The following is a 13,610-nucleotide window of genomic DNA, read 5'->3' as shown; positions in this document are numbered from 1 at the left end:
TCAGAGGCGCAAAGTAGAAGGACAGAAAAATAATCCATACAAACCTTCTTTTCTTCTTTACTGATTCAAACAACCCATGAGTTTCTTCACTTCATTCAAGAATAAATATACACCATTGGGTCAAAATTCCGATGGTGCTCCATTACCACCACCGGTAACTCAACCGGAAAATACCAATTCTTTTTCTGCTAAATTGCAAAAATTGAACCCATTTAGATCACAATCAGTTTATTTGGAAGATGATGAAAATTATGTTACTTCTGACCCAGGAATGTTTGAATTACTGAGATGGGATAGAATGTTAATTTTTGCCTTATGTTTTGCTGGTTCAGTTTGTTGCTATTTAATCTGTATATTCTTATTCCCAGTCTTGTCATTAAAACCTAGAAAATTTGCCTTGCTTTGGTCAATTGGATCCATTTTATTCCTTGTGAGTTTTGGTGTATTGCAAGGTTTTCAAGCTTATATGGTACATTTATTTCTGGGTACAAGAATTATATTTACAATTGGGTTTGGCGCCAGTATTATATTGACAATCGTATCAAGTGTTGCATTAAAAAGTACATTATTATCAATATTATTTGCAGCTATTCAGTTGCTTGCTGCAATATGGTATGCCGTTAGTTATTTCCCATTGGGTCGACAAACATTAAATTTGGCTGGCAATGTCGCCAGAAGCCAGGTGGATACATGGATAAACAATTAACGTTCTAATATTACAAATGAAAGCACTTTTTTTTAAAAAAAAAGCATATTATACATTTTCTCTATTGATTATAAAGTTCAATAAATCCATCTTTCTCGAAATCTGGAAATGCAGCTTGTAAACCTTTCTCTACGACTTTGATAATCGCAGGGTTTGCATTGGTATCTTGCTTGGCAGTGTTGGACAAAGCAACAACTTTCTCACCAATAGCTTTCAATTTCTTTGAACCATCTCTGTTTAACACCTTCTCCAAATTCTTGATTGCTTGTAATGCCAAAACATATTTTCCTTGCAATAAGTACACTCTAAATAATACTTCCCAAGTCAACCTCAAGTTCTTTCCTTCTTCAATCAAAGGCTTAAATAGTTCAAATAATGCTTCTAAAATATCCTTTTCGGTCAAGTCGCTGTACAATTTAAGACCAAATGGATCAGCATCATCCTTTTCACTCTCAACTTTGTTGGCAAATCCGGATCTTTTCTTGTTCATTTGTGCTCTTTGTTTCTTTTGCTTTTTATTAGCATTGATGCTGTTATGTTTCTTTTGTTTGATATCACCATCTTCTCCATTTTCTGTGGCATGCTTCTTTTGTTCTTCATAAATTTCAAAATACAAATCAGACAACCCCTTCAAAGCTCTGGTGAAAATTGGTGTGGAATGGATTTTGTCTTCCCATTTCAAAGTATCAATATAATCTCTTGGTGTACCACGTCTCAAACAATAGGAATGGAAATCGTATTGATCATTGTAGAAAATATCAAAATTCTTAACTACAGCATGGAATCTCTTCAAGGCTAAACCTCTGTAAATTTCAACATTTTCAGCAAGTTCTTCGTTATCTTCTGCATTAGCCAATTGTTTTTGATAGTCGTGATAAATTCTGGCATATGCTTCAGCTGATTCAACCATAACCCAGTTGACTTGCATTGTGTGCAAATCTTTACAACCATTGATGGCCTCCTCATCCAACTTGGTAAACAATGAAATACAATCAATTGCTTCATCAACTTTATTGGCACGCAACAAATACTTGGTAGCCTTGGAATTGATAAAACGATCTTGCAAATCTAATAATCGACCTTCGTTCATGACTTCACTAGCTTTGACCAAATCTCCTTGGTGTTTAATAATTCTGGCTTTAACAATATACAATTCAACTAAAGTAGGAGAATGTTTGATGGCAGAATCAATATGTGCTAATGCTTGTGGCAAATCATTCTTACGCAAGTAATGTTGGGCAAGATAATAGTTAGTCCAGACTTTTATTGTTGGATTGGTTAATTTTGGCACGTCGTTTTCGTAAAAGTCCAAAACAATTGATTCAATAACATCTAATTTCTTTGCGTTCTGGTACAATGGTTTAACATTGACAAAGGTAGCAGGAACACCACGTAATAATTGAGGGATGATATAGTCACGGGCAGCCTTTTCAAATAAAACGCTATCAGATGGCAAGAAAGTTAATGGCAAAAACTTTGGTGGATCTGAACGAGGGTAGAATTTGCTCAATTTTTGGTACAACTTGAATCTAATTTCTGGAGATTTATTAGTTGTTTCCAATGCAGTTTCCAATAAATTGTAGTAAGAATGATTATCTGGATTTCTCTTCAACAATTCACGATAAACTAATGATGCTTCTTTCTTTTGGCCCAAAAGTAACAAATATTTGGCCTTGTATTCCAAATAAGACAAACGATCTCTAATGCTATCTTTATCTTGTTCCAATACCTCCAATGCTTTGGCAAAGTTACCCAGTTCCGAAATCAATTGATTTTTGTACAAGACACATTCATTGTGTTCATACATATCACTTTCAGTCAAATGTTCTTTAATGATATCCTCAATTTTGGTCAAAGTTCCCACGGCAGAGTTATAGTCCTTGTTCAAATGATGGGCAACAGCAAGACCGGTCCAATTGGCTCTGTAACCAGGGGCATGCTCCAAATATTGTTGTCTGCTATCCTTCAAATTTTTATAGTCTCTGTTTTGGACTTGCATGAATGACAAATCTCTTAAAATAGCCTTGTTGGTAGATCCATTTTCCATGGCAGCAGATAACCATTTTGATGCTTCCAAGTAGTCCTCATTAGCTCTATAGTACAACCCGATCAAATGGTCAACCAAGAAATTGGTTGGGTCTTTAGCAGCTGCTCTATCAATATAAGACTTTGCATCGTCTTTGTTTCCATTGGTGTGGAAGATAATACAACCTTTCAAAGCCAAGGATTCAGCATGGTTTGAATTCTTTTTCAAAGTAGCATCAACTAGTTTAAGGGCTTTCTTGTACTGCTTAGAATCGTACAATGACAATGCCTCTCTAAAGTTGCTGTCTTCTTTGGAAGTGAAAATTGGACTTCCCTTTTTGTTCACCATTTGTTTTATTGCTACTAGTGGTTGGTTTGTAGATTTGAAAAGTTGATAGAGAGATTTTTCGGAATCTAATCATACTTCCCAAAAGAACAAAAAGAAAATTTTTCTACGGCATAGAAATATGACAAACGTGCACGACTATTTAATGATTTCCATATTTTATTTTTCAGTTGAATTCGCTGCTGCTCCTCATTGTGACAAGTATAGAAAGAGGGACTGGGTTCTTCATTTTTTTTTTTGCCCTCACTTTAAATGATTAAGACAACATAAACAAGGAGTACAAACTGTCTTTTTTTTCTTTCTTTCTTGAATTTGGTTTGTTGTCGGTTGTGTAACTGCCACCCATTAATTTATATTTGATTTGATAATTTCAAATGATGGAATCCAGTGAACCATTCAATCCTGAGTTTACACAGGACGGTGAAAGGAGAATTCGCACCAAAGTAGCCTGTGACTATTGCCGTAAACGGAAGTCAAAATGTAACGGAGAGCAACCTTGTTCGAAATGTATTGATAGAGGCAGAGAATGTGCTTATACATATGTGCCCAAGGAAAGAAAGAGAAGAGAACGTAAAACCACCACTAATGGATCGGTTCGAAAGAAGAAGCAAATAAATGATAATAATGCAAATATTCAGCAATTGACTAGTAGAATAGGGTCACTTGAAAATTTGTTGGGCAAGTTAATATCCAGGTTGGGACCCTCAGAACAAGTCGCATTTGCCAAAGAATTGAATACCGTGGCTGATGCAGAACTTAAAGAAGGACAAAATAATTCAGAAGATTCCAGTGGACAAGATGACGACGATGATGATGATGATAAGGAGGAGGAGGATAATTATCATGAAAATGATGAATACCATAATGACCGCGATAGTGATGAAAGCGAGAATGGGCTCATGATCGATAGACAAGTGACAGATCCAAAACAATTAAAGGATGTGATGGCGCCAGCTGAAAATGGTTGTATAACAACTGCAAATATTAAGCGACGTTTACTTCAATATTTTGGTTCTCATGCTTTATTTTATTCGATATCGGCGAGATCCATTGAATGGTTAAAGGCTAGAATTCTGAACAGCAGTTCTACAAATATGAATGATATTTTTGCTCCATTGAAACATGTACCTTTGGCATTGAATGATGCGGTTCAAAAATCAACCACTTTGTTAAATAAAGAAGGACCTGTTGTAATTGACAAGAAAATATACTTTAGCCTCGATGAAAAACTGTTAATATTTGAGATTCTTGACAAGTATTATAACCAATTGTCACTTGCTCCGTTCTTGTGTGAAGTTTCTACCATACGTGAATTGTTCCAGAGATATTATCTTGGTGTGAGCAGGAACGATGAAACAATAATCAATGCTATTACATACAGTGACTTGTTGATTATGAATATTTCTGTTGTTTTATGCCTAGCAAATATTCCAGCTGGGGACGAAATCGAAAGTCTACTATACCCAAATTTATCATCTAAATCCATCATTTATTTACAGAATGATATGCTTAACCGCTTGTTTGATAATGCAATGGAATGTTACGATAAGGTCTCTCGTGTATGTGAAGGGGTTAGATCAGTGATTGCATTGTCCTTGCTTACATTGTACGTTGATATCGTCTATGTTACTGATTTTCATATCAACTACACCATTGCTAGTATTTTGATCAGGTATGCTAAAGAAATTGGTATTCATAGAGTGGATTCGCTAGTGAGGGATAATGAAATTGATTCTTGCACAAAGAGAAAATTGTGGTGGTTCTGTGAGTATCTTGGTGTTGATATAACATACCGAAGCGGTAAGCCTATGTTAATTAATATGGACGATGTGACTACATTGACAGAGCTTGATGAAGAAAGTTTTATTTCAATTCCAACCACGTTGTTTTTCGACAATAGTTATTTGAAGAACGCTAATGAAATTGCTGCAAATAGTCGAATTCATGGTCCGCATTACTATTTTGCTTATTTTCTTTTGATGTTGTCAAGAATAAAAGCCAAAGCATATAGAAAGATCTACTCCAAATTACCATCCAGTATAAATGTTCAAGGGTTATTAACTTTTGTTAATGAAATCAATGATGATTTGAAAATTATGAACAAACTTATGCTTCCTGAAACAGCACCAATCAGCAAGATAGAAGGTGGTGCACGATATGACGAGAATCCATTTTCATGTAATCAGTCGCTTTATAATTACTACGTGGTTCAAATCAAGATGTCGTATTTTGCCCATTTATTGGCTGTGAATAGAGTTCCTTTTGTAAAGAATTTTGAAATCCAAGATGAAGGATTGGTCAATTATGGGAACTTTTCTCTTAGTGGAGCCAGAAGAATGTTGGAGGTTGCGAAAGATATCCAATCGTTCCATATCCCAAATCGATTGTATTCAACAATATTGTTCTATCCAATGGCTGCATTCTGCAGTTTACTTGGTAATTGTTTGGTTCTCCCAACAACGGCCAGTAGTTTAGATGATTCAATTCTAATATGTGAGGCAACAATTGCGTTTTTCACACTGAATGGTATGTCCGAAAGAATGGATACAAAGAGAGCCATCTACGATCTTTTATCAAGGCTCTTGTTGCGTGTTCTTATTGATTCTATGGATAAGCAAGCAGGTATAAATTTATACGAAAAAGTGCCTGGTTTACAAAATCACATCTCATCATTATTCACTTTGTTTCCAGAAGTGTTCATTAATGGAGAAGATAAAATGATCAGTTTAATTCCAGAGAGCCCGGGCCGTACTTACAGTAGTGGTTCATCCCCAGTAACGAGTCAGAAATATTCAAATAGTGAAGGAGGCAAATATAGTGCACCAAGCAGTGCCACGATGGTTGACCATTTGGATGCACATGGGGTGTCTAGATCACCAGTGACAACGACACCTGGATTTAATTTTAATAATGAGAATATGATGTTGATGAATGGGAACTATGATCTATTCAATAATGTGAATTTTGAGTCCATTCTTACAGATGATGCACTTAGCAACATGTTCTTCAATGAGTTGAATGAGTTTCCTAATGTGTTTGATAATGCTAGTACCAATAATTCAAATGGATATAGTGAGCTGCAGGGTGCATAGAGCGGGTATACGTTATTTTCTTGGGGGCGAGTTACCCGTCGGAGAGCCCCGATGAGTGACACTTTTATCCGTGAAAAAATATCCGGTGTACCCAAAGTTAATTATCCGTTCCGAAAGTTAAATTGATCAAGCATAGCCTCGCATCGGCCGTTATGTAACGATTCAAAATATGGCGCAAAATGGCGTTCATAGATGTAAGATTCAGATGTGACATAAGTTTTCTTTTAGGTATATAAATATTTGTGTGTGATGTTTTCAATGTATATATTCTATTGCAGAACGAAATTGTTTCTAAACATAGTTGGGTTTTTTATCACATTAGGGAAAACTAATCCCGCAAGTTTGAAAATTGAAATCATTGAACATCAAACGGAATGGAACTTAAAAAAAAAGCAAAACACGCAAATAGCTGACGCTGATTAATTAAGGTTGGTTTAGCTAGTGATTTAAAATATGTGGGAAAAAAGATATGTTCTGATGAATTCTGACAATTGAAAGTGCTTCACATGTCAATTTTCCTCTCTTATTATATCAGGACTGTAATTGACACATAAAAAATGTTGCATCTCTATAATGTAAAAGGTAGTATTAATATTAGAATAAGAATTAATCTTCTGACAAAAAGACTAAACAAAAATCAGGTCTATAAACTTTGAATGCATATCACTAAGCCAAATAAAAGTGCAAAATTTTTCAGGTCAAACTTGTCCAACAAAATGATCATTGGATATTCATATGGACTACATGACGGGAGGGAATAATAGACACTTGTAGTCGGTGTAAAATACCTCTAAATATTTTATTTATTAAAGATGCTTATATAAAATTAATATCCCTTCATTCAATAATAATTATAACAGTAGTTTAAGATTTTTTAGATCCATATGATTCAATACGGAAATAAGGGAAGTCGTGCAGATTTGACGCGGAGCAAATTTCCTTTTCACAGTTAGATTTTTTTTTTTTATTTTATTTATTTATTTGCTTCTGGACTTGCCATACTTTCTATTTTTCTACTTCTCACCTTTAAATACGACATTGAATTTCTCTAATCATTTGGGGCTTTTTTTAAAAAAAAATTTTTTATGTCATTTTAATTTGGGATTATTCATTAGGAATTGATTTATAATAGAAATGTCATTTGAAGAAACTACTATGGGTGATTCTTGTAGTGAGTCATATTCTGAAAATTATTCCAATCAAATCGAATTAACAGGAAATGATCCAAATGATACAACGAGAAAAAGAATTCGAGTTGCTTGTGATACATGTCGAAGGAAAAAGATAAAATGTAACGGGACATTTCCTTGTGCAAATTGTGTTCAAACTAAAAATGAATCAAGTTGTCATTATACTGAACGTCCTATGAAGAAATCAAAAATTGTCAAAGATAAGAAGGAAACTCTGATATCTAACAAAAAAGATGATGTAATATCTGTTACAAGTAGTAATGGCGACAATAATGAATTAAAACCAAAAGATAAACCCACAACAAAGTCTAAATCCAAATCTAAGAGTCATTCAACTGGTGATATTGAATCTAGACTAAGCTCAATAGAAAATTCTATTCTGAGAATGATGTCAGTTATGGAGAAACTTCTGGGGAAGCTAACTTCTCAAAGTAATGGAGAACAAAATATTACGGAAGATGAAGAACCTGAAATTCGAGATCACACAACAACACCATCAGATTTACAAAATCCCAAGAAAGATTTTAATGATTTAGTAAATTTAAGAAATTGGGACGAGTTTGTGGGTACTCATTCAATAGCTTGTATTTTCTCAAGGGATTCTTTAGCATGGATGGAACGTGCTTTAGGAGAATATGGAGTGGAATATCTAACACCCATAAGAAACTTACCACTTGTATTTTTCTCGGAGATGAAACCGTATATTTTAAAATGGGTGGATCCTCCTGTTGTTGATAGACACCAAAAAAGAAGGTTGATGGAGACTCCATTCCCTTTGGATGAGAAGTTGGTCATGGGATTGGTTAATTTGTATTATGAAGAAACATCAATTGTGAATACAATTGTAGAGGAGTCTTGGATGAGAGAATTGTTTACTAGTTATTTTAAGAATTTAAAAGAAACGGATGCCCGAAAAAGGCGAAGATACAGGTTACCAGAATTATTATCTATGACTTGTGTTTTACTTATAGCATTGACTTGCAATACAGAAGATGGTTTGTTTAATTATGATCCTAAAAAATTCCCCAATGAGTATTCTCCAGCTGGTGCATTATTAGATGGTTATAGCAGAAAAATGTTGACAGAGTTGCAGGAAAAATTATTTGATAATGCAATTTATTATTACCAACGTGTATCAGTAGTTAGTGAAGGTATTGAAACAATTGAAGCCTTGTTGTTGTTGATTATTTGCATAGAGTCTAATTGGTTGACAAGTTTTCTTAATAGTTCTCCAATAGCGGTTGCCATTCGATTTGCACAAGACCTTGGATTACATCGTGCAGAATCCTATTTAAATAAACCATTGAAGGAACAAGAAAGGAGAAGAAGAGTATGGTGGTTCTGTTATTTCTTTGATATTGAGTTTTGTTTCAAGTCAGGTAAACCGCCAATGATTAACTCAAGTGATGTTACTACGAATAGTGATGAAGATTTGTTGCAGTATTTCAAACTAACTGCTGCTGAAGCACCACAATCTTCGGCATTGACTTCGGTATTTCAATCGATTGTCGATGATGTATTAAGATCAACCACAGAACAATCGTCAATGAGTTTAGGCATATTGCGACAGATCCAATATGGAGGGTACATCAATAATCCGATGTATTTTCATTTCAGTGTTTTGTTGTTGTCTAAAATTAGGTCAAACTCGTATCACGAACTTTTTGTTGCATCAGCTCAGAAAAAAAGCTTCAATGAAATATCAAATACTTTGGAAAAATTGAATCAAGAAATGATGCAGTTGGCAGCTCATTCAGCAGAGGCAATCAAACCAAGATTTCATAATGATTTGAGATTCCAAGTTTCTGACACAGACAATTCTATTTCAAGAAAAGAGACAATTTTGTCATTCAAGCTTTCATTTTTCTGTCATTTGATGATTATTAATAGATATCCATTTATGATTAGTACCAAAGATTCATTATTAGATGATAGAATTTTACAATATAGAAATCTTTCATTAGACTCGGCAAGAACCATTCTTTTGCTTGTCAAACTGTGGGATAGATCATCAGCAACGGCGATTTTCTTCAATTGGGCACTTTATTTTCCTGTTGCAGCATTTCTTGTATTATCAGCTGCTATTTTGAATCATCCATCATTAGCAGAATCGCAACGAGATTTATACTTGTTGATTGATATTGCTTTATCTTATTTCAGTTGTTCCAATGAATGGAAACATAGTGATCTGTTCATCAACAAGAAGACAGTCATATATACAAATAAGGCATTGTCGATAGAATTAATTATTAGATTGATGTTAAGGATAGTTATTAAAGTGTTTGAAACTCAAACTGGTATTTCAATTTTGGACAACAATCAAATTTTGAAAGATTATTTGAAAGAAGCCGAGACAAAGTTTCCTGAAATTTTCCAGAATCATCAAGAATTCACTTCGCGAATGATGCAGGTAGTTGGTGCGTCGCCATTTGGTAGTTCTGGTGATGAGTATACCAACAAAAGAACTGGTGCTAGTCCAAGAAATGCATCAGCATATAGTGCCAAATCTCCTAGTTATAATCCTTCTTTGTCAAATATTATTAATAATGATGTAAATGGAGTCACAAATGGAAGTTCTGGTAGTGTTACAGGAAGTAGTAATAGTCCAAATAATGGTGTTAATTTGCAACATGCATCAACTCCGAATGGAGGTATACCCATTTCCAACGGTTATGATTTTCTAAATGAATATGTGGGTGGCGATGCATCGTCGTTACCGTTTGGGCAATTTGATAATTTACCGAACTTTTTCTTTGATAATAATCTTGGTGTATAATCAAAGGCATGAAAAATAAAAATAAAAATGAAAACCAGGTCATAATTGCATTTGGTATGGATATTGTGTTGGTTGGGTTCGGGATATATTTTTTTCATTGATTATAATTCTTTTTTTTGTCCCGAGATCCGTATACGCAAGGCTCAATGTTTGTGTCGGAGATTCGTATATGTATGGATGTAAAATATTTTGCAACTATAGACGATATTTCATGATCATCCCTGCCGCATAATGTTTTTCCTTTTTTTTTTTTTGTATTTTCTTACTTCGTCTTTTATAATGTACTGCCCCTTCTATGCTTCTCTTTCTGTTTTCCCCAGCCCTTTTTGTTTAGTCCATTTTAGTTTTCTTCTAATTGGAGTTCTGGAACATGTCACATATATGTGTGTTCCTATGTCTGGATGTGTATGTGTCTCTGAAAAGTGTAGATCTCGTAGTTAAGGGATTCGATATCCTTCATGAAACATACATTATGGGTTAATTTTTGAGCACTACCTTATTGAATCAGGTTTTTTTCATTTTCTGTTCTTACGTTTCGTTTTTTTAAACTAATTTATAAGAAACGAAATAATCTAACTAAATCTTATTCCCAGGAGAACTAAAAGTCAGTGGACATGTCTTTTTGAATGAAATTTAAATGATAACTTGAACAATAAAAGCAAAAATAAATTCATTTCGTAATATCAAAAACTATTATTAAAATAACACCCAGACACACATACAGTCATCACAAAGAGTAAAAAAAAGTGAAACAATAAAAAAAAGGCAGAAGAAGGGAAAATTTCACATCTCTGACACAGTTGAGATAAGTGTCACAAAGCTTAACAAGTTGCAAAAAAACATGGCAAGAGTAAACGAACTTCATGTAATGCAAAAATCATTAAATATGAAAAAAAAAAAAATAATGATAATTGTATTCATTCAATTCGGTTATGAAATCTTAAACAAAATAAAACACCATATGCATATCAATGTGTAAAAAAATAGACAACAGAAAAAGGGGTGTAATGAAATATTCATGCAGTTATTTGTTTGGAAATGTGAAATCCTTTCGGTAATTCATGCCATTTTTTACGATTTTGATTGAATATTCATGTACTTGCTTCATGTGTTTTTGATTAACAATAGGTTTTCGACTTATGGTTACGAACTCTTTAAAAATTTTGTATTCTTTTCTTCAAAAATATATATGCATGAAATTGTCATGGAAACTTAAAAAGTTAGAACCCCCACCCAAAAAACAAAATAAAAAAATTATTATAACTGAAAGTTATTCTGGTTATATGTTGTTTGAAATGTTTACTTTCTGAACAGTGTTCCGAAATCCTCCTCCAAAACAAACTCTCATACTTGAACATTCTTCAAAGGAAAGAGGGGCTGTAGCCAATGAATGATAGTCAGTGTGTATGGTCAACAAAATTAGCTTTTTTTTAAAGAAAACCTCTACGGAACACAATATCATTAAGTAAAGTTGCGTTTCAGCAATAGAGATGAATTTGGGAGATTGGGATTTTTCTGATTTTTTTTTTTTTTTTTTTTTTTTTCATTAAGATTTATTTATTTTTATAACGATTAAGCAACTTTAACTTTTCATATCTGCTTGTTTCTTTTTCCGTGCTACATATTACAATCATTTCTTTTCCCACAATTTCGGTTCATCTCCTCTTTGTTATTGGTGATTTATGATGTCCTGTGAGACAATTGTTATGGAAATACCATTGATTCATTTCTAGAAACCTTCCTGAATAAACACTTACCTGGGAAATATTCTAATCATTTTCTTTTTTTTTTATTACAAGTGCATGGAAGAATCATGCAATCTTATCACGTTGTATAATTATAAAGAACAAGGGTTAGTCGGATATCTATCTACTAACACAATGCATGCAATTTATCAATAGGGTAAACCTTCTAGATAGAAATATTTTGTTTCACTTTTTTTTTTCTTTTTCTGTTATATTTTTGACCAGGGTTACTTTCCTCACCATTAGAACAAGTTTATAGGGGGGATATAGGAGGTCAAAGGAAGTATTAGCGAATATGGGTACCACGAAGATCAAGACTGGAACTAAAGTTTTATATTTTTTTTTCATTATAAATTGTGTATTTGTTTTGATTTAGGAACATGTTTTCAAGATTTCGCCTATTTTTTATTCCGACCCGAAGATGATCGAAGATAATTATGGACAACACAAGAACAACTGCTAGGTTCATTAAAATTTGAGGTTTTCCGAACTCCCTTTGGTGAACCTAAAACTCTCGAATCGAATCGAAATGAAAAAAAAAATCAACTCCTTTAATTTTTTTTTCTTCAGTTTGACCTTAAATTTTAGAGGTACATGAAGCCACAAAGCAGTGTATGTTAAGTATATACAAGCAAAGGAAATGGAAATGGAAATATAGGAAATTAGGAAAATTGATAATATGAAAAGATGTAAACTTAGTGGAAAATCAATGATACTCAAGTGGGGAGAAAATTACCAAAATTAAATGGGCGTATACAAAGGAAATTGGTTCATTTGATAGTAGAAACAGTTGGTACGTTTCTTTTTTGGGGGAGAGGGTTAGTTTTGTCTATTCAAAATTTATTGCTGAATAATATTCCGAGAAATCAGTGTTTTTGCGCTTGATATCTTTATATATATCTGTACATATCTGTATATATGTATATATATATGTGCAATAAAGTTAAAGAGAATATCTCAATTCTGTTTCACAATTGCTCCCGTGGAATGTATTAACGAGTTTGAAATTTTTTTTTTTTTTTTTTTTTGCACAATGATAAAAGAAACAAGAAAAATTGTTTGTCATAAATAATTATAAGCAAGATTACATAAACAATTAAACGGCGAGACAACACAAATGACAATTCACACTTTTCCAAAAAGCCACATGGAATCAACCATGGATTTTTCTATTCCATCGGGAAGAAGCAGACCATTCACGAATTCTACTGTAATGGAATGGGATCAAGGAGTTGTCTTGCCGTTACGTGATATATATATAAGACAAAATCAGTGTATCATTGAAGTCATTAGGTAATGAATTGGGCATTGCTATGTTTCTCTCTTGTACCTACCCCTTTTTTAGTTGCAATTTTTATTATAATTGTTGTTGCACTTGTCGCCACTTTCTAAAAAAAAATATTATATGTGTTGATAATAATGATAATAATTATAATAATATTGTTGCATAAGGTGTATCCTTATTGTTTTTGTTGCTCTTGATTCCTCTTCTTCTTTGTCGCAACTTTATCTATATTTGGCAGTTATAAAACGGAACTTGGCCATTATTCAAATTTAATTAAGGTTTACAACAAGCGAGATAACCGGATATATGATTACAAATAGAAGGATCATAGTTATTCTCAATGCTAACCAATTGAAAGTATCTTCCACTATTAACCTCAAGTCTTTTATAAATCAAATTAATGATGCATCAACTAAAAATCATAATTTTATGCATTCTGTATCAC

The 13,610-nt window shown here is 33.3% G+C and overlaps 4 protein-coding genes across 4 annotated transcripts; 3 read left to right on the top strand and 1 right to left on the bottom strand. All coding sequences in view use genetic code 12, as the record gives it.

Annotated features, from left to right (window-relative positions):
* Positions 1–76: 76 nt before the first annotated feature.
* Positions 77–706, top strand: CTRG_05310 (uncharacterized protein; the record flags this gene model as incomplete). The annotated part of the gene is made up of 1 exon (XM_002550966.1): positions 77–706. One exon carries the CDS (start codon positions 77–79, stop codon positions 704–706), a length of 630 nt encoding a protein of 209 aa, XP_002551012.1.
* A 61-nt stretch (positions 707–767) lies between these two features.
* On the bottom strand, positions 768–3,080 carry CTRG_05309 (peptide alpha-N-acetyltransferase complex A subunit; the record flags this gene model as incomplete). The annotated part of the gene is made up of 1 exon (XM_002550965.1): positions 768–3,080. One exon carries the CDS (start codon positions 3,078–3,080, stop codon positions 768–770), a length of 2,313 nt encoding a protein of 770 aa, XP_002551011.1.
* A 371-nt stretch (positions 3,081–3,451) lies between these two features.
* ZNC1 (Znc1p) lies at positions 3,452–6,169 on the top strand (the record flags this gene model as incomplete). Its single annotated transcript, XM_002550964.1, has 1 exon — positions 3,452–6,169. One exon carries the CDS (start codon positions 3,452–3,454, stop codon positions 6,167–6,169), a length of 2,718 nt encoding a protein of 905 aa, XP_002551010.1.
* Positions 6,170–7,303: 1,134 nt separating this feature from the next.
* On the top strand, positions 7,304–10,135 carry TAC1 (Tac1p; the record flags this gene model as incomplete). The annotated part of the gene is made up of 1 exon (XM_002550963.1): positions 7,304–10,135. The coding sequence occupies one exon, from the start codon at positions 7,304–7,306 to the stop codon at positions 10,133–10,135; it is 2,832 nt and encodes a 943-aa protein (XP_002551009.1).
* Positions 10,136–13,610: the final 3,475 nt, after the last annotated feature.

This window comes from Candida tropicalis (genome assembly GCF_000006335.3).
Source record: "Candida tropicalis MYA-3404 genomic scaffold supercont3.8, whole genome shotgun sequence".
NCBI lineage: Eukaryota > Fungi > Ascomycota > Pichiomycetes > Serinales > Debaryomycetaceae > Candida > Candida tropicalis.
The sequence above is the reverse complement of the archived record's forward strand: the minus strand, read 5'-3'. Positions and strand labels throughout refer to the sequence as shown.